Source organism: Poecilia reticulata, chromosome 21 (genome assembly GCF_904066995.2).
Source record: "Poecilia reticulata chromosome 21, P_reticulata-male-v2, whole genome shotgun sequence".
In the NCBI taxonomy this organism is placed as follows: domain Eukaryota; kingdom Metazoa; phylum Chordata; class Actinopteri; order Cyprinodontiformes; family Poeciliidae; genus Poecilia; species Poecilia reticulata.
Genome location: NC_088850.1, coordinates 15,307,083 through 15,331,859, shown reverse-complemented (window position 1 = coordinate 15,331,859; position 24,777 = coordinate 15,307,083). Strand labels below are relative to the sequence as shown.

Below are 24,777 nucleotides of genomic sequence, written 5' to 3'. Positions count from 1 at the left end.
GAGACTATTCACTATTTTTTGTCATGGAAACAGAAATAAACTTTTTGTAGTTTGGAGTAATTGTGGAAATGCGCCCATGAGAATAAGTTTAACGTGCTGTAGGAAATGCAAATTGGATGGCAATTTATTTGAGAAACTGTTTTAAGCATAACACATTTGGCGTTTAAATGTTTTGGGATTTGTAGAGGAAAAAACAAAAAAAAATCCCTGATAATCACTGCTTAACACACAACCGTGGATTATGTTTTTTTTTTTTTAATGTTCAAAACAACAGAGACATCAGCGTTGACTACTGCCACATCACCATCAGCAGGAGGCTCTACAGCCATGTTCAGACGTGTAGGTTTGTTCATGAGTCAGAGATAAATTCACACTTTATTTGCAATCATAAAAAAAACTGAACATAGAAATGAAGCTAAGGCTGACCACATGGTAAAGGCTGCAGGTAAAACAGAAACCCACAGCGCTTGAATTTATAAGCAGGAAAAACTAGGAAGAATACATTTGCGATTTCAATAGAAAAAAAAACAACGTACATAATTCAGTAATTAATGTCCACACAAACGAAAGTTACATTTTAGGCTGACTATTTCCTCAAGCTGCTTATGTTTATCCTAGTGCCACAGAAATAAGCTGAAACTCTGACTTAAAGTTCTAAGATCTCCATTTGTATTGGCAAGCACACGTCATTATATACTCTCATTTGACAGCAAAAAAAATAAAATAAAAAAAGTTCACTGATAAAGAAAATAGTCTGGAGCTAAGTGACAAAAGCTGTCCAATCCAACAGCTTGTTTTGTATAGCTTTTGTCCATTGAAACACAAAATCATAATTTAAAAAGAAGATTTTGTGTTTACTCAGGTTAGCTGTGTCTAATTTAAAAAAAAGTTATTTGCTCATCTAACAGAAAAGCAAAGACAGAGGGAGCCAAATACGTTTTCACCAAAAACTCTAGCACAAAGTCATTATTAAACAACGATACAAGGATTCCCATGACACATACCAGAAGTTACTAAATATATACTTACAGTGTTATGTTTTATCTGGATGCTTAAACTGCTTCTAAGTCTAAATAAAATGAAGACACGTCAGCCACTTAAGAGAACATGGATCAGTTGTAAGGCATAGAATAATATCACCTTTACAGACATCATTCATTGTTATTATCATCATCATCATCATCTTGCATATAAACACTGTACAACATAAAAAGACATAAAAACATTGTTTTTTATATGTATATACAAAACAGCAGTATCATTGAAAAGGCATTTGGTTAAAAATACAGACGACACATAAAAGGTACGGGAACCGAACCTGAAATGTTCACATTAAGTTTGATGCAGCTGACACAATTACCAATTTAATCATTACGTTTTGTAGCCGTTTTGTCTGTCCCGCATAATACCCCACTACTCCACATACTATGTTACAGTGGCAGGAAAGCAATATCTGTTAATGCCAGTTTTAAAATTACACTATGCTTTGACCAAATGAAGGAACTTTGTATACAAATACACTTTGAATAAAACACTAGCAAATTTCAATACATTCACACTGTTGCTGTGTGTTAATCGGAGTAGTTACAGCTCCATCAGATCCTAGGAGTTGGAAAGCAGCAAACTGTGATAATCTGTGTCCACTGTGTATCACATTATTCTCAGCTTGTATATAAAGAAAAACAGACTATTATCTAGAATACATTTGCCAACCCAAACTTTCACTTGGCTCGAGTCAGCTCATACATGACCTTCTCTGAGCACACTTTACGTATTTTTAAAACATTTTCAGCAAACGAGCTCACAGAGGTTTTGACTTAATGCGCTCCTTTTGATCGCAGTCGAGCCAAAGTGACCCAGTGGCTCACCTACTCAAAAATAATAAACAAGTTGGTATGAATATGAGGCCGATCCAGATCCAGGAGTTATTAGCTTTTGACCCTGGTCTGGCTCCGGATCCTGAAGTTTTTGCTGCTCAAGTTTGGGGAAGCTATTTGGTTTCAGGATGCTCTTTGACCTCTGATAAAGTTCCTGGAAACAAGCCAGCGATGCGGTCCGCTGTCTGGCTACCATGAGAAAGCTCTTGTTCAGAGCAACGATTCCAAGGGAACCTTCTAGTGGATGATTGAGACTTTTCTCACTTTTAACCCGATGCCCTCTCAGATTCCTTTGCTGGTACTGTTCCACTTTCAGTCTCCAACATTGGGAGTGTTGTATTTATGACAGTGCAGACTTGTAACCAGCCGCAATCTCTCAAGGCTTAGTCTTTTCTTTAAAGTGACAGACGGGGTTGTGGCCACGTCAAGCGCAATGAGCCACTATTTTAAGACTTGCTAATTAGATTTGAAGCTTGAATAATGTGTAAAATCCCATTGGCACAGATTTACACATTTAGGATGTGTGAAAATTCAAATGAGGAAAGATGAATCCTTTTGGAAAGAAAACTTTTATAAACAAGCATATTTTAACTAGCAAAGTCATATTCTTAGCAAACATCTTTGTAATTTATTTTTTAAAGATAAAACAAAAGAGTAGAGTTGAAATAAAAATATTTGAGAAAGATGTGTTTGTTTGGTAATGCACTGATTCCATGCTAGCCCTTTCTGTAAAGTGTTAGCATTAATTTGTGCTAACAAAGTATCCACCACTAGCTGTTTGCCACTAAATATTTCATTTCTTTTAATTATAATAACAATGAAAGCACTAAGCCATTCTTAAGCAGGGGTGAAATTTAATGGGGAGGTTAAAAATATTGCAAGATTTACAAGTAAAAGATGCTAATGCCCTAGCTTGTGCTAATTTACAGCTCTATAAGCAGAGAGTAAACCTAAGATAAACCTAAGAGAAACCTTAAGAGAAACCAAAGATAATGTGACACATAGCTGCTCAGCTTCCAGTTCAGCAGTGGAAACAACAATCTGGCCTTCTGTCAAATTTCACAAACAGCTAATGATCATATGAAATTGTTTTTTGTTGTTGTTGGATTTACAATTTCACTGGATTTTCAAAAAATTTTCAAGCTAATACTGAAGTCAAACACTAGCTAACAATTATTCCTTTTTGGCAAAAACAAAAGCCAAGGAAAGGATTCCTCTCTAAGATAAAACACAATGATCTTTTTTTTTTTTATGTCCAAATTCTTTTTAAATATAAACACAAATGCAGTCTGGTGTTGAGCAAATCAGCAGCCAGCCATGAGTCAATTCATATCCACTCTTTTTTTTTTTTTTTTTTACACATCGCTGCCATACGCTGTTGTCAACTCAATATCAAGTTAAAAGTCGTTAAAAGTTTGCCTTCGTTGTGGTTTTGCTGGGCAAGCTTCATATGATCCGTCAGTGAATGCGAGAGAGACGCGTCTCAGACATCTTGAGGGATACCTTGGTCTCTACAGCCTGAGGAATCAAGAAAGACACACAAAAAAAACTTTATAGTTTGATATGCAAAGATTACAAGAGACAAAAGGCAGAGACTTGCTCAGCGGATTAGTAGCTCATGAATACTAACCAGGTTTCTTAGATTTGTTTGCAGTTCTGGTCAAGAGTTTGCATCAGAATACATTTCTGAGCTTATTCTGGATGCTTATCGTCACCCAAATAAGCTTTGTGTCTAACTTTTAAGATAAGGTGAAGTTGAAGGCTTTCCTCTGCCTTCATAATTTCCTCCACTTTCAGCAATCCCCCCTACCACTGACCCCTAAAAAGACCCCAAGCTGGATGCTAACACCACCATGCTTGACAGCTGGCAAATTATTTTGAGGTTTGAAAGCCTCAGCTTGATTTCTCAATTTACTCTCCGCACCATTGTGATCAAATAACTAAATCTGTGCCTCAGCTGATCAAGAAACTTCTCTCACAAAGGTACTTGACTTGTAGGCATTGAACCTCCACTTTCAGTTGACTTTGAAGATGTTAAGTTTGGATTGTTCTTGAACATCCTAAACAGTTTGCTTTCATCTGATACGGACAGTTTGGGTCAGATGATTGAGAATTAGACACAATTTGGTGATCCAACTGGACAATGAGGACACATGTCAAAGCTGGTTATGGAAACAATGAAGCTGGATAACGTTAAGCCTTTCGAGTGAGTGACAACTGAAATGTCATGGACCATACTTAATGGCAAGGAATAGACAAAAAAACATATGAATTGAGCTGATTCTGCCAATAACCGTCTAACCAGAATGATGCCAGAAACTTGTCGATTGGTACAAAAAGCATGTGGTTGTACTACAACCTTCCAGGGATATTAAATCAAATCTTATTGGGAATGAAAAAAATTCAATCACATGACAAACCTCTGACCAGAACTATCAGTAAAAAAAAAAAAACCCAACAAACTAATACACATTCAGACTTAGCACGACAAATTTCTCTTATTCGGAGTGCCAAACAGAGGAAAGGCTGTGAAGATAGTGGGTGGTTGGATGTGTGAAATATTGCAGAAGCAGCAGTGACAGCAAACTCCAAGTTAGTTTTTGGTGAGCAGTGAGTACAAGCATGTAACACAAAAATAAGCAACGTGCTGACAACTTCTGCACAAGAGTGACATAAAAGGGAGTTTTGGAACCGAGTTTGCGCCCAAGAACTTGTTTTGTTGGCAGAGTCGAGCCGGGCTTGCTGAGGGAGCTTTGCTTTATTTAGTGCTTTAGCCAGTGTGGGAGACATCTGACTAAATCCATTCATTTTATTTTCCGTTACATTTGACCAGTTGCCTCGAAGGTTAAAACAAACAAACTGAGAGGCCAGAATTGTTGCAACAAAGACACACATACTGTTTTTGAAATCTTAAATTGTACATTTTGGTGACATCAAACACAGTTCTTGGAGCTGCACACAGCAAACAAGCAGGGATCTGATTTAATCTGCCTGAGGGAAACAAAAGCTTAGACCGTTTACATAGCAAAATATTCCACTGTAAAACTCAAATCTTACATAAGTGCATGTTTCTTGTTAGAGAAAGAGATGAATTTTGTTTTGCGATATGGACGGCAAGTGTTTCACTGTGTTGCGGCGGTACAACATTGCTGCAACATTAACATTTTTAATCTATTAAATATATATTGTCATCATGTAGATGGTGATGAATGTTACATTTTCATCCAAACTTGTTGAGGAAAAAATTTTTTGGTTACAATCTAAAACAGATCTTGGGGCGGATGAGCAGCAAAAACTCACTTAAATTAATTGTGGGTTCGATTGCGTCTCACATTACCATGTCCATTATGAATGCAGTGACTAGTTTTATATAATTAGGTCCAAAGAAGATGAACAACAATAACAACTATTAAAATTAAAATTTCATTGGATTCTACGGTTTATAGTCCTTTTTGATGAGATATAAGGTGAAGTTCCACAGAGACCGTTGTTTTCTCCAAGGTGTTTGGACAAAAACAAACTAAATGCTAACGTCCTATCAATACAAACTAACAAATTAACATATGTTTATTGTTTATTCATGGAGTATAAGGGGGGCATAAGACTTTTAAAAAAAGCTGCTCTTTCATTCTTTTACACTTCTGATTTTTCTATCAGACCAAATTACAGGTGAAGAACCAAATGATCAGCACATACATATGTCTTTTATTCACAAAGTCACAGATTTTGTCAGCTTTTGTGCTTCAGGTGCTGTTTGAGAAGTGACTGTGTAATCCGAAAAGCTTCATGACAACAAAGTCTTTGCAATTTGACAACGTGGAGGTTTTTTTCTTTGAGGAATTTTGACAGCTTGTGGAAAATCATCATGTACTATTAAAAGCTGATTCATGGCTAGCAAGCAGAGTTTTGCCACAAAGTGATTGCGATGCAACTGGTGGGAATTTGGACAGCGAGTGAAGAAAAACAACAAAAACGCTTACCGTCAGAAACTTTCCAAATGGAGAGCAGAGGAAAGAAAAGATGAGACAAAGACAAGGTTAGCCATAATTTTTTTTAGAACAAAATTGCTGCATTCTATGTATCCCTTAATCCAGATATATTACATTAGCTACTGAAAGCATTTACAGGAACACAACTGTAGTTTGCCGGATCAATGGTTGAAGAGGGAGACCGAGACTGGGGAATAGAAGTGAAGATAAGCAACAGAGGCAGAGGAAGAAAGGAGAAAAAGAGGGGAAGAAAGAATGTGGAGAGATCAAATAGAAATTTTTCAGATAGGGATGGAAAAGGATCAGTAGGGGAAAATAACACCGAAATCATTACATATATGGAGAGAGAGAGAGAACATGAAAATAGATATGGAGGCTGATCAAGAGAACAGGAAAACTGATAAAAATCCAATATTTCCGATTGAATTGCTGGAGGCAAAATAAAAAAGGAAGAAAAGGAGTGCAGCTGAAAGAGAGTACCAACTCCCAAAGCCGCAGAGACTTGTGCTGTAATAATGATCTGACAATTAATCCTCTACCCAAACATGCGTGAACGAGTTGGGCTCGAAAAGCCCTGCTAACCAGAAAACACAACAGAAATACCCAGCAGCGCTGCTGCTGCTGCAGCAGCCAGCAGAAATCAGAAATTTCAGCAGCGACGGTCGAGGAAGACAAGAACCCGGAGGCCTGAAAACCAGTCGGGATCCGTGCACAAAAACACACCGGCACACAGCGGGGGGCACTGGCTCCAAACAGACACTCAACGTTCACAGCACTGCGAACACACACACACACATGCGCACACACCGTCTTCCAGGCATGTGTGTGTGAGCTGATGCGCTTTGATCGCACACAGGCAGCAACCTCCTCACATGTGCACACTCATGCATGCTCACAAAGGAGGCAGTTCTGCACTAATTCAAAGGCTGCCTCAGCTCACTGGGGGGGATAGAGACTCGTTCTGTGTGCTGCAGCCAGTTCAGGCGTTGCTACTGAAGAAGAGGAAGAAGTAGAAGAAGAATACATTTCATGACAGAGAAGAGGGAGGTGAAATTTGCCCACCTTCCCATCTCTGTTTGACACGCTCTTGCATCTGATGTTTATAAATAATACAAGATATCTTGAATACATGTGGGTTTTTCAGTGGATTTATATCATTTTGGTGATATTGCTACCAAAGAACAGGAGTGGTGTAATTCAGATTTTTTTTTTTTTGCTATGAATTAATCCCAGCAACCAAAACAAATATTAATCGCCTCAATCATAAAAGTGAGCATTTCAATCAGTTAGCATGTTGTTTGCTATTCATTTTAGCATTTTTGAATTGCTTGTAATTCCTATTTTTTTTCCCAAAACGACTCCTTCTTGCTTAAAAAAGTGGGTTTATCGTTCTAGCTACAATAGCACCATTTATAATCTTGACCTCATTAGAAAGCTGAACCACGTGAGATGATTACAGAGTGAAGATATGCCTTACTGTCACAGTGGAGTAACCCGGAAACCATATTGCTCAAAAACCAAAACCGCTGACGTAAACACAGCTCGTCTTCAAACCTGTAGAGCAGTGGTTCCCAAACTTTTTCTCCTGCGCCCCCCCCCAGTGGTTTCCAAATATTTTCTGCCCCCCCTCTATGGATTACAAATAGCTGTCTGGTTGAACGATGGGTGGGAGGGGGGAGAGAGGATTCTTAGAGACTCCCTGCCCCTGGAGGGGGGCGCGACCCCCTTGGGGGCAAAATGAATGTACGTAGCTGAACATAGACAACATCCGTAGCCTACAGGCTACTTGTTAAGCTTAACGTGATGTATTGATATTAGCTAGCTAGTCATCTTTTAGCTAACATTACCTGCATCCAGCAGCTTTACTCAACTCAGTCGGTTAGTTTGGGGGAAAAACTGTGAAACGTTCTTTGCATTTTTGCTGGTTTGCTGCCATGATTCTAACACACCTGCGTAGCTCTGCACAGCAGCAGCAGGTCTCCTTCGCTGCCGCACAGGTGTAAACCCAATGCGAGCTTCGTAGCGTTCTTGTTGCGTTTAAGGCAGCTCGGAAAAATAGGTTACCACATGTTAACAACGGATTAATACGGAGCCCCTAAGGGGACATGGAGAAAAAAACAGGAAAGAAATCCCGACTTATTATCTCGAGATCCCGACTTTCGAGATAATAAGTCGGGATTTCGAGATAATAAGTCTGGAGATCTCGACTTAGTTTCTCGGGATATCGAGATAATAAGTCGGGATTTCTTTCCCTTTTTTTTTCTCCATGTCCCCTTAGGGGCTCCGTAGATTAAACAGTTTTAACTAATAATAAAAGTGACAGAGGACACAGATATGGGAAGTGTGGAAGCCCCTACTGTATCAAATTGACAGAGGGATAACAGAGAGTAAAAACCCAGCGCATACAGCGTTCATGTTTTTTTTTTTTCATCCAGACGGGTTCCCGCGCCACCCCCCCAGTTTGGGAACCTCTGCTGTAGAGGAATATTCACATAGAAACTGCTTAAGTCTGGATGCTATTCTACTCAAATAACATTTTTTTTCATTTCATTTTGGTTGCTCACCTAAATGTTTTTTCCTTTTAAAGACGTGAAGTTTGACCCTAAGCACAAGGCAGCAGCTCATCGCCACGTCCGTCAAGCAGTCAGATTCAAGAAAATGGAGACGCGTTGCCTGCATATATATCTGAAAAGCTTGCATGATCCAGAGGGAAGTAAATCCCAAAATAGCACACCATGACAGGAGAGTGTACCCTTCACTATAAAACTCTGTGTCACCTTCATCACCTACATCAGCTCCCCTGAGGGGCTTCAGGTGAGAATATTAGAAACTGTTGCATTTGGTTAAACAAATGAGTTTGAATAAGGGTAAACCTAAGTGGGATACATTGGCCTTTTTTGTTCTTTTGTTACGAATTTAACCGAATTGCAAAAATAAAAATTAATGTATAATTGACCCTTTTCAGACAGATCATTTTCAGACTGGCATATGCTGGGCGTACTAACTGTGAAACAGGAAAAAACATGAAAACAAAGCACCAATCTAAAACCTAGCTAGTGTTAGAAATGCTAAACTTTTTGGACAAGGAGGACGTAGGAGGGCACAAACCACCAAATCAGCTCCTGAGTCAACATTTTACCTAATGTTGCTGCTGTTACTTTTAGTTACTTTTATTGCTTTTTTTTTTTTTTTTTTAGATTACTTATTGTGATATTTATGACTGCATATTTGGGTATGTTCTTGTATTGCATTGTGTGTCTTCATTTTAAGTGATTGTATTTTTGGTGTTAGTGTGCTTTTAATTTTTATTTCACTTGTTTTAATTTTGTGGCTGTACAGCACTTTGGTCAGTGGAACTGTTTTAAAGTGCTATATAAATAAACTTGACTTGACTTGACTTGACTAAAAGGAAAACATGTTTAACTTATTAGAAAAAAGAAAAGTTAACACTAAAACCACTCAAAGGGAAACTGTAGAAGATTGAGCAGAGGACAGATAAATGCAGCTACTGACTCGCCAGGATGACCATGTCCATCCCCCAGAAGATGCTCATGATCCATCCGACCATTATGACGGCTGTCAGGATCTGGATGAGGGCAGCCGCCATGTTGAGCCAGAACACGCAGCACACGCCTCTCTCTGAGATCAACTCGCTGCGTGCGCCGCAAAGCACGGTGAACGCTGAGACGAAGGTTCCTGCGACAGAAACAGAGAGAAAATCCTGAGCTGCACAGTTTATCAAAATTAAAAAAAAAAAAAACAACAACAAAAAACTGCCCTGTATTTGGCTCTGTGGTATCTGTAGACTGGCGTGATTAAGGGCTTTTTAAAGTAGTTTTCCACTCTGGTTCATCTCCGGTGAGTTATATCAAACAACTGTCTTCCCTGGGAAATAGACCAGAGCACTTTGATGAAAACAATTCACCAGTCAATCTGAAGTGAAACTCACAGCAGGGCCTGGAGCTGCTCAGGAAGTCTTCTCTATACTCATCTAGCATAATTACTACAAGATAAAAAAAACAATAAGCAATGGAAATGTAATAAGCTTTTTTTAAACATTTGGAGTATGATCTAAGGTGCTAGCATTCATCTTCTTGACACAAATTTCAGATTTATGAAGTTCATAAAATTTCAAGGATATCTCACAGTCCCCCAACTCTTCTGACTCCGAGCTATGAGACAAGATCACCACACACACACGCATGCACGCACACACACACACACACACACACATGCACGCACGCACACAAGTTGATGCAAACATGCACAGCACTTTGAGGCTGCTGCTCTTCTGCTTAGAGTAAGAAGCCTTGTAAAAGTATTTATACCCTTAGACTTGGTCTGGTTATAAACACAAAGTTCAACGTGCTTCATTGGCTTTTTGTGCGACAGACCAATTCAAATTAAAATGATTTTCATGGTTTTCCTCGAATGCATCTGGAATGGCAGCGTCATGCTGCGCGAATGAACTTCTTCAGCAGGTACAGAGTAGCCGATTAGAGCTGATGGGAGGATGGACTGAAGAAATACCGGGCAGTCCTGAACCAGAACCTGTTGAAGGCTGCAAAAACCCTGAGGCTTGGGCAGAGCTTCACCTTCTGCGAGGACCGAACATGGTTTAAATTAAAGCACAGTCGTCTTAGAACGGCCTAGTTAAAGTCTAAACTTAACTCATTTCAGTAAGACTTCAAAAATAGCGTTTGGACACATCATGAATCAGTGGGACTGAGTCCGAGCTGCTATGCAAAGAACAATGTGGAAATACGTCAATGTCCACTTGTTCAAAGGTAATGGAGACGTTTTTAAAAAGCCCGACAGGAAGACTGAATACAAATCAACCATTCCTTTCTAATATTTCCTATTTGTAAAAAATTGTAAAATCTAGATATTTTTCATCCTCATATACTTTTTGATGGTATAGTGTGTAAAATACATTGAAGTCTGTGGCTGAAACTAGATCAAATTAAAAGAAAAAGTTTAAGACGTCTGCATATTTAAACGAAACTCTGCACCGAGCCCAGTTAAAACTGTGTTTATCATAAACGTATAGAGGGATTGCAGACCAAGTCGCCACATAAACTGCATTGATTACAAACCACTGGTAGATAAGCACCCAGCCTTAACTGTGATTTTACATCCACTCAGCTCGCAGCCACTGTGACATCGTGTCTCCATTCCCTGGAAGCCCACAGCCATATTAACCCACCATTGACTGCATGAGCTGAAATAAGGGATCATCTCTCTGGACAATTGTCGTTTCCCTGAATGTACCATCACTCCTCACCCAGAGCACCTCGGCACATTTATCGCTGCCGCAAACGTTCCGTGTGAACGTTTGTCACGTTGTCTGCGCACACAAGCCACATTGTTGTATCGCTGTGTTTCCATGACAACACATGCTCATGAACAGCATTTTCCGCGCATAAAGGCATGACTGTTGCTCTTTGATATGAAGTTAATGGATGATTCTTACACAGCCTCCGTGTTTTTCTTTTGGATTATCTCGCCAGCGACGAACTGCATTGGATTTGGCCTTCTTGTGTATATTTGTCCATTTATAGTCACAAATGGGGTTCAGACTAAGTTGGCACAGCAGTCAGATGTCTTAGATTACAGACGTCTGACACAGTTTTAGTGTAAATTGTGTTAAACTGCTGAACTCTGGGTTTTCTGATAAACATAATCTGTGGCATAAAAACAGAGTTTTTCCCATTTATATTCTTACATATATTCTTACGTATACTTGTGTGTACTTTATGTATTCGAGGTGTTTTCTTGGTACTTTTTCCATTGGAGCAGATTGGTTTAGATATTTCTTCCCTTTGTAAAGAAAATCCTGATTGGGTTAGGTCATCTTTGCCTGGATGATCTAAATCAGTGTGATAAAATAAACTCACAAAAGTAGAAATCCGAGGGGTTCGATGTATCATTTCTTCTTAGAAGTGACGCACCAATCGGCTGATAGCCTGTCAGCGTGCTGTCTGGACTTTTACTGCTTTGGACAGGGTGGCTTATGTTAATAAAAACTAATTTATGGTTGACTTTACTGAAACGTCAGTAGATGTGGTTACCGTTTCCTACTTGAGTGACAGCTTACGAAGCTGCGATGTTGCTACGTATTCATCTGCATTTAAAGTGGGGAGAAACAATCTCGGAAAACCTTGTGATATTATTGTTAAAATGTGACAACAACATCAGCGTCAGACGCGATAAATCCACATTTAATTCACTCCTCTGTCTGTCTTTCTGTAGCCTTTTAGCTTTTGTTTTCTTGAAAACTGTCTTGTGTGCCAGGTGTGAACATACAGTGGGACTCCACTCTTTCTAATAAGCTGACAACACAGGAACAACGTTACCCAGAAACACTGCATTTTAAACAGTCCCGTCTTATTAATGCTACATGCCCTGATACGTTGGATATTGAATTGGCCAACTCAGGTTTCAGTCTTGTACACACAGGCATGGTGTTATGAGAACACACAAATGTATAAGTGTGCTTTTGTGTGTTTGTGTTTTTTTTGTGTCACAAATAGGAGCCTCAAAAAACCATAAAGAAGAAAAACATTGTAACATTTTTTTAAAACAACGATCAGACGTCGTCTTTTTGCGAGGCTGAAAACATATTTTTTTCTTTTTTCCAGAAAATGTTGTTTGTTCAAGTAATTATTTAAAATTCTGAGGATAAAAACTATTGTGTGGATACGTTTTCATGTAGAACACCTTAGTAGGTATGAATTTAAATCTGTCCTATTGCAGCTGAATAAATCATACTGAGTCCAAACTCGCTGGTATGATCAAGTTGTGGTTACGACATTAACCACAATTTTTCTTGCGAGAATTGTACTAAGTCTTAAAAGATTCACATTGTTAATCTGCATTCTAAGTTCAGATAATCAGCTTTAACTAAAAAATACATAAATAATAAATAAAAACAAAGATTTCTTAAAGAAAAACACGCTGTACATGTAGCACATCCCTATGAGAAGTCTGGGTATTTTAATTGCGAATCAGCAATTTCCATTTATTTATTCATGTAGTCACATTTAGTCATACATAAATAGTGCTTTTCTCCAAAAGAATTACTGTTCTGTGGTTTTCCAAGTTCCTGATTTGAGTTCAGGACTGTATCAGAAGACGTTTACTAAAAATGCAAATCTGCTGCACTTTGTGAGTTTGTTGATCAAAAACGTTAAGGAACAAGACATCCAGTTGTTTGTCAGAGGTTAGCAACTCAACAAGAATTATGCAGGTGTACTTTAGTTAGATGTATTTGGTGAAAAATACCTGTTAAAGGAAAAACAAATGTGGTCTCAGCAGTTTAGATTGCTAATCAATGTTTTTTTTTTTTAAACACGGAAAGCAAACTAAAAGGAAAGGAAAGAAAACGACTTCATGTTTGTAGGAAGAATCATAAAATATTTGATCTTTTTTTTCATATAAATTGAAGCAAATTATTGATCTCATATTTGAAAAATAGCTTTAAAATAAAGTTGCACCACCATATTCAAAATAACAAACAGTCCATGCGACTCTTTTCTCGAAGTCAAATCAACATCTCCATTCAGACAGTCAGCTGATGTCTGGCTGTCGTCTCTTCGAGCTTTTCTGTTTTCCTTCTTTTTGCAAAATCTGAACTGATTCCTGCAAACGCTGACAGCCACACTGGAAGTGCCAGTGGGCGTCATGTGCATCGCAACTTTGGGTCCTTTCCTCCCTGCAAGCTTCGGTTCTCGTCACTTCGGAGGAATTCAAATACCAGGAGGAAAAAGCCGAACAGGTGGAAGGAAGGAGGAGAGAGAATGGCCCGGCTGCCAGCTGAATGTTACTCGTCGGAAATAAGGAAATGCCACAGACTGGTCATGTTCGAGTCAGTTTGATCACAGATCATTTCTGTTTAATTTGAAGCTAGATAAATAAATAGGGCAGATGTATCAGCCTTTTAAACAAGTGCAGTGAACTCATACCTTAGACGGCATGCTTTCACCCTTAAATCACTAAAAGATGTGGAAAAACACCCCTTGACCTCTTGCATTTGAAGTGCTCAATCTTTCACCTGCAACTCACCTCAAAGCCTCTCGCATAAAAGAGCAGCAGGAACATAAACCGCTCAGATCGGATCTTCGGGTCGACGAGGCCTCGCCCACCAACAGATGCTCTGGCTGCCTGGCGGAGCCGCCCACTTTCAGACGTGACTGACAGCAAGCTGCATGGTTGCGCATCACTTCCATCTGAGCTTTGGCATGCACAACAGGATTTATATGGTCTGGCTACTTTCACTTTTTCCTGTCTGGTTTCCAACTTCTGCTCACTCTGTCAGGTACTGATAACACGTGTCGCCTGCACAGAGCAGCTGGCGTTAACGTGTTTATCATCTATTATGTCCACTGGGCAAAGGAAGTTGTGAGTAAAAGACTTTTCTGTTTTCTTGATATCTAAAATTGGACATATTGCCTATAGAATTTATTTTTTATTTTTTTAGCTATTTCTTTCTTGTCTTTATAAATACAAAAAAGTCAATAAACAAGAAGAATTTTCTCAGCGGTTACTTTGAAACAGGCTCATGGCCACTGGATTTATTTCTTTTAAAGCCAGAAATAGCTTCATGTTGAGGCCTAAGACAACATAACAGGAGCGGGGTAACAAAACAGGAATGCTGCACATCTGAGTGTGCTGCCATGAAAACAAAAATAATGATATTAATGATTGAATTTGCTTCCATGGTGATAAATCAGTACATTAGAGGTGAAGGTCAGATCTTGAAACGGAGACAAGGTTGACATAAATTAAGTTTCAAACTCATGCTGCTATTTTACACGTATCGACTCATCCGTTTCATTTTCTCGGATTAGCATATATACATTTTCAACTTGATTGTGGGGACAACTTAAGGGGAAATTTACAAAGCTGTATATCTTGTAGAAGCTCATCATGACGAAAAAGGATCCATAAACCAAGGGGAAAGGACTAATGCAAATGTGACACAAGTAAATCCATCCATCCATCCATCCATCCATCCATCCATCCATCCATCCATCCATCCATCCATCCATCCATCCATCCATCCATCCATCCATCCATCCATCCATCCATCCATCCATCCATCCATCCATCCATCCATCCATCCATCCATCCATCCATCTTCTGTACACCCTTGTCCTTTAGTGGGGTCGGGAGAGAAGTAAATTCAAACATAGACAATATAAACCAATATGGCAACACCTTACTAGCAATACCAAACACAGAGAAATGAGATGTGACCTGCTGAGCATAAATAAACAACTGGAACATGATCGAAACACCAACAAAAATCTAAATCCTTAAGGATCCTAAAAGTTAAAGAGATATACATACATTTGGTTGAAGTAAAACGTTTTACAAATTGTCTCCTTAATGAATATTGCAATCTTTTCTGCTCTAGTTTTCTTAACATTTTCTGTTTTGCTCACGTAAAAGGATGCATCCTCACTTCACCTTCAATATAATAAATGCTCACAAGGCACAAATTTTCAAAGAAAATATTTGTGCATTAATTCAGTTAAAGTTCTGCTCCAGAGAGAAACTTCTGGCTTACATTCACAAGCCATGCATTTGAATGTATTTCGTTTTGACCGAAAGACTGCTAAACTTTTATGTTATTTAGTTATGATTTCTTTATTATCTGTTCCTACTTCTTCCTATTTTAAATCGCTCTTCAACTGCATAGGGAAGTACAGTAGATAAAACGTTTTAAGAATGGTTTTTTCTTTTAGAAAAAAAGAGTCTTTTATAACCAGCGAGGCGAACGTGACGGATGACATTTGATAATCTACACCAAACTTGAGAAAGCAGCACTAATTTGCTTCAACAGGCTTTTCCTCTGCCTCCCCGGCGCTTCGCCACCGCCTCCTCAACTCAGAACAAACCGTTTACCGCCTGTGACACAACCAAGCTGCCACTTGGTGACAATAGTTAGTTACTAGCTTTGCTTCGGTTTGCTCTTTCTCTCTCTGTCCCTATATCTGTTGTGCTGCAAAAAGAAAAAAAATGCTGTATTTCCTAGGCAAAATACAGTGACAGGTTTCTGAAACTGGTGCTGCTTGCATGAAACAGAGAAACACAGCATGCTTGAGTTGTTGCGCAATTCTTTGCAATGCCTGAATTAGACTGTGTTGTGAAAATGGCTTGTCTTGTGTGATATCTTTTAAATTTAACAAACCCTTGAGCTCAACATTGATAGACCCAAAAAAAAATCTCCCATATTTTTCCTCCAGAGGGATCTCCTTCCCGCCTGTGCTCTTAGCTCCTTTTGTATGTAGCATGTAGGAAAACTGTGAGAGTTCGAATGTGTGCGCCTAGATATTAGCCAGACTTATTACTATAATTACACAGAGAGCTCTACAAGGCACCCACTGCCAGTGTGGGAGGCTAATGACAGAGTGTGAGCGTGTCAAGGACAAAAAGAGAAGAAGACTTAAAGGGAGAGGAAGACAACAAAGACATAAGGAATCTAAACTTATTTCCAAAGGGGGAATCTTTTTTAGGTAACTTGCAATTATTCAGGTAAAACAGTTGGTGTTTTTCTTTATGTATAGAGTACAAGTTCACCAAATCTGTTACAAGGTCTTATATAACTACTCAACATGTTGCTGCAAAAGCAAACTCAGTTTTTTGGAAAATCTGTCAGCTCTCTGCTTGTGTGCATGATTGACACAGAAGGGTCATTTCAGAGATAGAACAGCACCAACTTCCCACAATGTGAGCGCAAACTCCGTCATGGTGAAATGTCAACATGAGTCAGTGCATCAATGCGGTCGTCACATGACATCAGTCGCACACACGTGCACGCATGGATGCAAAGGCATGTGACTGCTGCGTTCCACATGAGACCAATTTACCTCTCTGATATCACTATAGTATTAGAAAGAGCAATGGGAAGGTTCTGTCCAGATAAATCTCAGCAGGGCTTGTTGTTCAGCTTACATTTCCAATTCCACCAGTTTGTGTAATATTCACCGTTCATTATGTTTGCTGATCAAAAGGACACTCTGTGGATCTAGTGAGGTAAACCTGTAGCTGCCGGAGCGTCACGTCATTAAAAGTCTGATGTTGGAACAAAAAGCTGCCTTAACCCTGCTGCTGAATAAAGAACTCATGCTGTGCAAGTTGCATGTTTTTCACTAATTGGGCGCTGACGTTGCAGCAGGTTATTTTGTTGTGGGAATGTATTTTTCTCCTTTTCATACAAACGAAACACAATAGGTGACAATCTAGAAAAACACAAAAGCAAATGTAAAAGCTCCCTCTCTTTTCTGTTTAGGTTGCCAGGATGCCACATCTCAAACTCGATCTGGACTCTAAAACCACAGCCTGACAAATTAAGACAATAAGAGCTATTAGCCGTTGTGATTAACTGCCTCTCTAAAACTCAGAACCTGCTTGCTTGAAATAAACTAATTCAACATGTTTCTTGATTTCAGCGCGTGCTGCCGATATTGAGAGTGCAAGGAGCTAATCAGCACACGGTAAAAATAGCTGAACATTTGTCATTTGATGGCCACTCCCGAGGTGACAAAGAAATGCAAGAGTAGACGGTTTAAAATAACCCAGAGGAGCCGCGCAGCTTGATGCTGATTGGTTCATTTCTGATCTGGTTCAAAGGATTGCGTTTTAGGGAGCCAACATACTCAGTGAAATTCTTAAATGCAAGTCCTCTGTTCATCAAGAGTGACAGAATGATTGGTCAAAGAAGGCTGGATCTTGTGTACAAGCACATGGCTCCAATTACAAGAAAAACTGAATTGGAGGCGGGGTGCTGGGGTTCTGGAGCTAATGAGTGACATCAACACTTCCCTGTCCCATCCCACCCTCCATACACTCAAACACACACACACAGCGGAGGGATGATTTAATGTTATTGGAGATTAACTGTCCAAATCTGAGCTTTTAACCACGCCACTCATGTTTGACATCAGCCGAACCCACTTCAGTTGTCAACGTGAAGTCGATTTAAAACCCGGAATTAATTTACTTTTCATCAACTTTCTCTTCAAAAATGTCTCAATTGCTTCCTGGAAATTACGGCTTAGATGGCAACAAGCGAGAGCAAGCGGTTGTTTTCCTCCTCCAGAAGCCAACGTGAAGTGATTGATACGCACAGATGGGTTCCTGTTGAGCAGCGTATCCCCTGCGTTGCAACGCCTAGCATGGCACCTGCTAGACCGAAAATAAACACTTTCAAATTCTCCACGAAGAAGCAAAGACTCTTAAGCCAAACACACACACGCACATACACACACACACACACACACACACACACACGAGTTCTGGCCTGTTAATGTCTCAGGATTCAATTAACAGAGAACGAAAGCGTAATCGTCAACTCAGAAACACTTGTTAATTCTGACCAGAGTGAGAGTCTCTGCTCGGCTTTGTTGTCGGTTATTAATGTGTTAAAAAGTGTGCTAATAACCGTGTTAATTTCTGTCCTCTGCTGCTTCCTGTTTTCGGAGCAGAAGAGAGGCAGCTGAATGAGATTTAAATCAATCACCAAGACTCTTGTTGTGTAATATCTATCATATCAACAAGAGGGAAACATAGGGGACTGTTGCTGTGTGGATTTCTCAGAAATTTGATATTCGGTTCCATTTCCCCAAAAACTTTCAGGAAATAATCTGTTTATCTAATTTTCCCATATTATTTTTTTTAAACTGTCATTAGCTGAAAGGGATATTGAATCAGTTTGCAAAGAATGTTATTTATCAAAGATGCAGTAGGCTGCGATAATTAACTTGATTATGTGTATTGAAAGTATGTTTTCATAATAACATCTGCCTCCTTCTTATGTTGGTCAAAAAAATCTGCTTTGTTTTCTGTCCTGGCAATTCATGGAAACGGTACCAGTTTTGTTCCCGCACCAAGTTAGGGGCAGAACTGCTCTAGAGGAAGAACGGGATAATCCTTGGAACAAAGCGTTCAATTTTATTACTAAAGAAGACAGGGAAGGACGCTTATAAAGAGTCAATGATAACAAGGCACAGAGAAAAAGAATATAGAGTTGAGTAAACTGGGAAACATCACAACAAAACACAAAATGACCATAAAAGAAATTCCAAATATTTTCATGATATGCGAAAGCAGTGTTTCTCACCTGCTGCATGCAAGTCTGGATAACAGGGAGAAGCTGGTAAGAACCAAAACATGGAGATGCTACAGGGCAGGAAGTTCAAGATGGTAGAAATCTGTCTAATAGATAAATGAGATTATTTTCAAAAGGGAAAAAAAATACTGGAAGCAATATTAGGAACTACTTTGCAAAACACAAGTATGCACTACATGCAGCTGAAGCAGATTTACAAGTCTGTATAAAAATACTAATAACATATTTTACTCAATTAAAGACAATAAATCAGATTGAATTTTTTTGGTTTTAGGTTATATAGAATAACCAAATTATTTATTTTTTTTTCTCTCTGAGAACCAAAGTCAGGAGGGAGTCAGAAATTAAAATGAACTAAGATGATTACATCTTTAAGCAACTCTCGGTGAAGTCTAGATGATGACATCATGGCTTCGTGAGCTTCTCATGGGGGCAAACATTTTTTAAAAACAGCACCTCAAACACATCCCTTCAGTTCCCATCATGTAAAAAAAAAATCAGAATAAACCAGGTAGGGTATTAAGAAAATGACTTTGACACGTCTTGTTCGTCTGTGAGTACCACTTCTAGATATCTGAAGGCGCTGCGTTCATCTGTTCAAATAATTATATGAACGAGAATGTCCAGTAATTATACTGTTCAGAAAAAGGTGGAATATCAATCCAAGAGCTAAAGGATAAGACCTTCAGAAGATGCTGGTTGAAACTGTGTCACTCGGCGAGGAAGAAGTCGTTGCTCCAAAGGCAAAATGAAAATTTGGCTTGCAGTTTGCATGTCCATGCAGAGACAAAGTTCTTCATTTTTGAAGGTACCCTGTGGTCTGATGAAACTAACGTTGAAGTGTTTGATCGCAAAGACCATTGTTACACTTCACAAAGCAGATAGCATGACAAGGGACCACATCCTGTGAGAATATTGAAGCAGCATCTTAATGGAAGCTAAGGCATGCCAAGTAATGTGGCTTACGGACAATCACTCCGACGTCTTAGAGTAGCCCACACACCAACCCTGAATCCTACAGAAGATTTACGGGCAGAGCTATAAGTGTTTGTCCAAACCTGACTCATTTACTGCTGCTCTGTTGGGAGGAATTGAAAGAAGCTTAGAATAACACTAAATGCTACATAAATAAATCTATACTTCATAATTTAAATCAAGTTTTTGAAAAAAAAGGCATAAATATTCCCTTATTATTCTTGCATTTAGAAAAAGGAAATAATTTCAGAAATCCTCACTTATCTATTACCAGAATGTTTTGCTTAATTAGTTAAGACAGTGAGGGAACAAGGTGTGAATTTTTATCCTGTGTTTCTGGTTCAACTGTTCTGCACCCCCATAACTTCATACGGTTCCACATCCCTCATAATTAATTTTCTTTGAATTAGTAACCTCTAGATACATTCGACTCTTTTTATTTTAAATTTTTGACGTATGAGTGACCTTAAAATTGCAGCTTGTGTTTTCCACAAAACAATACCGGCGTCCCGGATGTTGCGCCACAAATTTATCCTAATTTGTTGCACCTATGCATGAATTCCTGCAGGGGGTAAATCCAAATTTAATCACACTCTTCCATTATTATTATTATTATTATTATTATTATTATTATTATTATTATTATTATTATTATTATTATTATTATTATTATTATTATTATTATTATGGCCGAATAGAGAACGATACGCCGTTTTCAGTCAATGTCAATTAGAGCCAAACGGCCATGACACATATGTACACAAGCACACGCGCGCGCGTGCACGCAATTTTAGTCATCGTTGTCATGGCAACTAGCCCCAGCTATTCAATGAAATGTCAAAGCATTCAGGCAAAAAAAAAAAAGAAAGAAAAAAAGAAACCCTGCACGCACACACACTCACACTGTGAGCAAGAAGCTTTAGACACACCGAGGTGAAGCGTCGCCTTGATGCTTTCAGAAGGCATCTGGGACAGAGTCAGTCAGTATTTATTTCAAAAAGTGACTTTCAGAGCAGATTGAGAATTATAAAAGGAAAAAAACCTGTTTGGTAAAGCTGAATAATATTCAGTGAAAACAGAGAAATTTGATGCCAAGAAAAACACATGAAAATTGTCAGTTTTTTTTCTCCATTCTCTATTTCATTATTTTTTTTTACTTTGAATAACTGCTTCAAAATAAACAAAAAAAGAAGTAATTTTAGGGGGTGGGGAGATGTTACCAATTTCTTATAAAAGAATTATTCTAGCTCACCAACACATCAGTGAGGATGATGCCACCTGCTGAGACTCTGCATATATTTGTTTGTGTGTCATTAGGGGCCAGATGTTGCTGCGTGACGTGACGCAAAAACGTAGACGCCCAGCAGAGTGACGGATGAAGGATCAGACGGACTTCAGAGTACAAAGGGTTCATACCGTTTCATTCATACCAAGTGAATCAGACTGACTGCATTAATGTTTCACACAACAGAAAACAATATTGATTTTTATTATTTGTTGTTATATCGTAGTTAAAGCCTGTTGCAAATATCTAATTTCTCATACATGGTTTCTGTTGAATCATGCTATAAACAGCATAAAAGGCATAAAAAGACACCTACTTGACCTGAAATACATTTTTTAAATGGGGGGGATTTTCACATGTCATGTTTTCTATTATTACTCATTTCCATTGGCCTGAAAATGGTGGAAATGAAGTAGTGATAAATAAACAGTGAGAAACATAAAGAGAAAATAATTTAATGTAAATATTCCACAAAAGTGTTAAATTGTAAAAAAGGAAACAATCATCTGCTAGCCTGCCAGTCGGCAGTCGCAGAGTAAAACTCAGCGTTGCATGAGCTAGTGACTAATCTGGATTAAAAGCCTGATAAAGAGTTCATTCCTCCAAACAGTGCCAAGGTTTGTTGTCTTGATAACAAATGACGAGTCTGCCTACGCTAATGTCGCCCACACTTGACTTGATTTATCCATCCACTGTGAGAATATTGCCGCCATAATGATGACACCAGTGACATTTCTGCTTCACCCAGATTGTGACACTTTCTAGTTGCAGTGCATTAACACCTGGCAAAGTCAGGTTGCGTTTTCAAACACCTTACACTTTTCAAGAGGTGTGAAAAAGAGCTCTCGCTGCCTTTATTTGTCTTTTCTTACAGGTGTTTCACAGAGATAGATGCACTCTGGCAAGTTTTTGAACTTGCAAGTCAGGAGCCAAAGGGGAACTTTGTGAGAGCATCGTCCAATATGTCTAGTGCCCTGGTTTCACAAATATGAAATTTGAAGTATTCTAGCTGCAAAAAGAGTACATTTTGGATCATTCGGATAATTAGCCACGTCTCAACCACTCTAAAAAGGTGGGGTTTTTTCAGATGTGATTAATAATAGAGGTCAGACATTTCCATTAGCACTCAAGTATTCAACCTGTGGCGTAGACTAATGTATATAAAAGAAAAGTTTTATGAGTGCCGTTATAATTTCAGTCTAAACCTAATTAGACTTTTAGGTAAACGCTTACTTTTTTTTTCTTGTTACAACAGACATTGTTCTGTTTAAAAGTGAATGCCCACTTTATGTAGAATTAAGGTTGATGTGACACAGAGGGTGTTTTCACTCCAGATGGTTCGGTAGACTGAGTTCTATTGTGGACCAGAACTGCTATATTAGTTGTATTTTCAGCTGATGCTATTCTCTTTCACAATCCAAACTCTTTGAAAAACCAGTTCACCTCCTCGCCTGTGGTGGCGCTGCGCCAAGAACTAATGAAAGAATCGACATGGAAACCTCTGAACAAGACATGAACGCAACTTTCTTCTTGCAAAATGTAAACAAAAATGGAGAGGCATTGGATTTCAGCAGTTGTAGGATTTCTCTTTTGTTTCGGGTAAATGAGCCATTTACCCAAAACGAGTCTGGAGCTAACGCTAGACTCACACGTTTGTTTTGGTTGCATTTACCCAGAAATCTCTGCACTATAATTCACTTCCTGCTTTTGGACCAGTGGCACATTGATGCATACCTCCCCAAACAAACCAGACTTTTTAGGCAAACAAACTAGATTTCAACTAAAGCGGACTAACCAGGCCTGGTGAGAGTGCACCCGTAGTCTAACCCCAGGCTTATATCAACAGGTGACAGGAAAAAACTGGAATCAAACCTACAACCTTCCAATTGCAAGACAACTACCCACTGAGCCACAGTTGATCCGGCGGCTATAACTACATGGTCTACGGGTGTAACCAGATAGTTTATAGACACGAAGATAAAGTCTATGCTCTTAACCCCAGGGTTTATGGTAAACCATAGAGTTTATGGGTGTAACCACACAATGTTACACACACAGTCTTACTGGCTGTACACATAAACAACGACATCACATGCATGACACCTTCATTCAGTCATTGCAGTGGCAAACAATGATCAACTTCAGCTTTGGCGCTAACTCGTGTAGCGTTAATTTCAGACAGCGGTGGTACAGAAAGAGCGATTTTGAACTCACCAAGCCCAGGTATGAAGGTGTTTAGGAAAAGACAAATGACAGCCACGGGGAAAGGCATTGTGGGTATTGCAGCCCGGAGAGGTCCCTTCTTCTCCCGAACCTCCACCACCACTCCTCCACCAGCCGAGGGGGCCCCAGCCATGGTTTTGGTCCCTAGACTGTCCTCTGTTTTAAGGCGCCCCTGCTCTGTTCCTCCTTCTTTCTGAGCCATCTGTCTTCCCTTCTTTTTCTCTCTTTCACCCAGATGCTAAAATTGTAAATATCTGCGCAAGCTTTACAACAGCAGCTTGGCAAATATGTGGGAAAATTCAGCTGAAGTCTAAAAACTGTGCATTGACAAGAAGTTCAGTTTACGCAGGATCAACTTCAAATTCAACAGCTCACGTGAACAGCTGTCTTTTCAAAGCTTAATAAATGAAAGCATAAATTAGTTGCCCAAAAGCATTTAGAATGTAAAGTAAAGGGTTAATGCTTTTCTGAGATTTGTTTACTTCCAGTCAACTTGAGAAACATTCAGCACTTTGCCTCAAAGGTTTTGGGGAGTAAAGAAATGTCTTTGAAATTCACGTATCCTGCAAAGGAGGTGATGAAATCTTTTTGAAAAGTGACTTTAGAATGATTTCAGTCAGGAAAAAAGAAAAACGTCTTAAAGGAAGAAAGAGTTTCGCTTTAAAACAGCAAAAATATTCCGCGTTAAGCCACCTCTTCATCAGAGGTCAGTGAGCTGAGTCCTTGTAAAACATCTTGCAAGATGCTGATCTGAGATAACTCCTCCTCAGATTGTTGGAATGCTTTTAGAAAAATCCTGTTAAATGTGTATAGCCTCTTTCTCTCTCCCTCTCTTTCTTTCCTTCTTTTTTCTCCCTTTGCTTCTTTATTTCTGTTTCCTTCTTTCTTTCTGTGAAATCCTTCTGTCTTATCTAAATCCACCTCTCTTACGGAGAGGAACCCATGAATACAGCTCTGCTTATTTTACTACATCTCCTTCTCACTCTCTCTCTCTCTCACTGCTCCTCCCTTGTCTTTCCTCCATTTAAAGAAACAGTACACCCATCCAGTGTTTCAAATCAATGAGGTCACATGCAACAAGCAGTTTAAGTGTATCCGGTCGATGAAGCTAATGCACCTATTGTTTTATGTTTTATGCATCTTAATGTTAAAATATTTATATGTTGTTTGTTGATTGGTTCATAGAGACAAGAGAGTTTCCAGAAATAAGTGAAAGATAATGGAAGGGTAGGATTCAAATGCTCTCAGGTTGATCCACATGATCATGAAAATCAATGATCGTAAAAACATTAA

The 24,777-nt window shown here is 39.0% G+C and overlaps 1 protein-coding gene across 2 annotated transcripts; it reads right to left on the bottom strand.

Annotated features, from left to right (window-relative positions):
- Positions 1-242: 242 nt before the first annotated feature.
- stum (stum, mechanosensory transduction mediator homolog) lies at positions 243-24,430 on the bottom strand. Of its 2 annotated transcripts, XM_008398450.3 has the most exons (4): positions 23,476-24,430; positions 9,380-9,562; positions 5,858-5,866; positions 243-3,395 (listed from the first exon to the last, which is right to left on the bottom strand). In XM_008398450.3, exons 1-4 carry the CDS (start codon positions 23,684-23,686, stop codon positions 3,361-3,363), a joined length of 438 nt encoding a protein of 145 aa, XP_008396672.1. In that variant the 5' UTR covers positions 23,687-24,430; the 3' UTR covers positions 243-3,360. The 2 variants fall into 2 exon arrangements, with proteins under 2 accessions (XP_008396672.1, XP_081458176.1); XM_081602050.1 differs by lacking the exon at positions 5,858-5,866.
- Between the last annotated feature and the right edge of the window lie 347 nt (positions 24,431-24,777).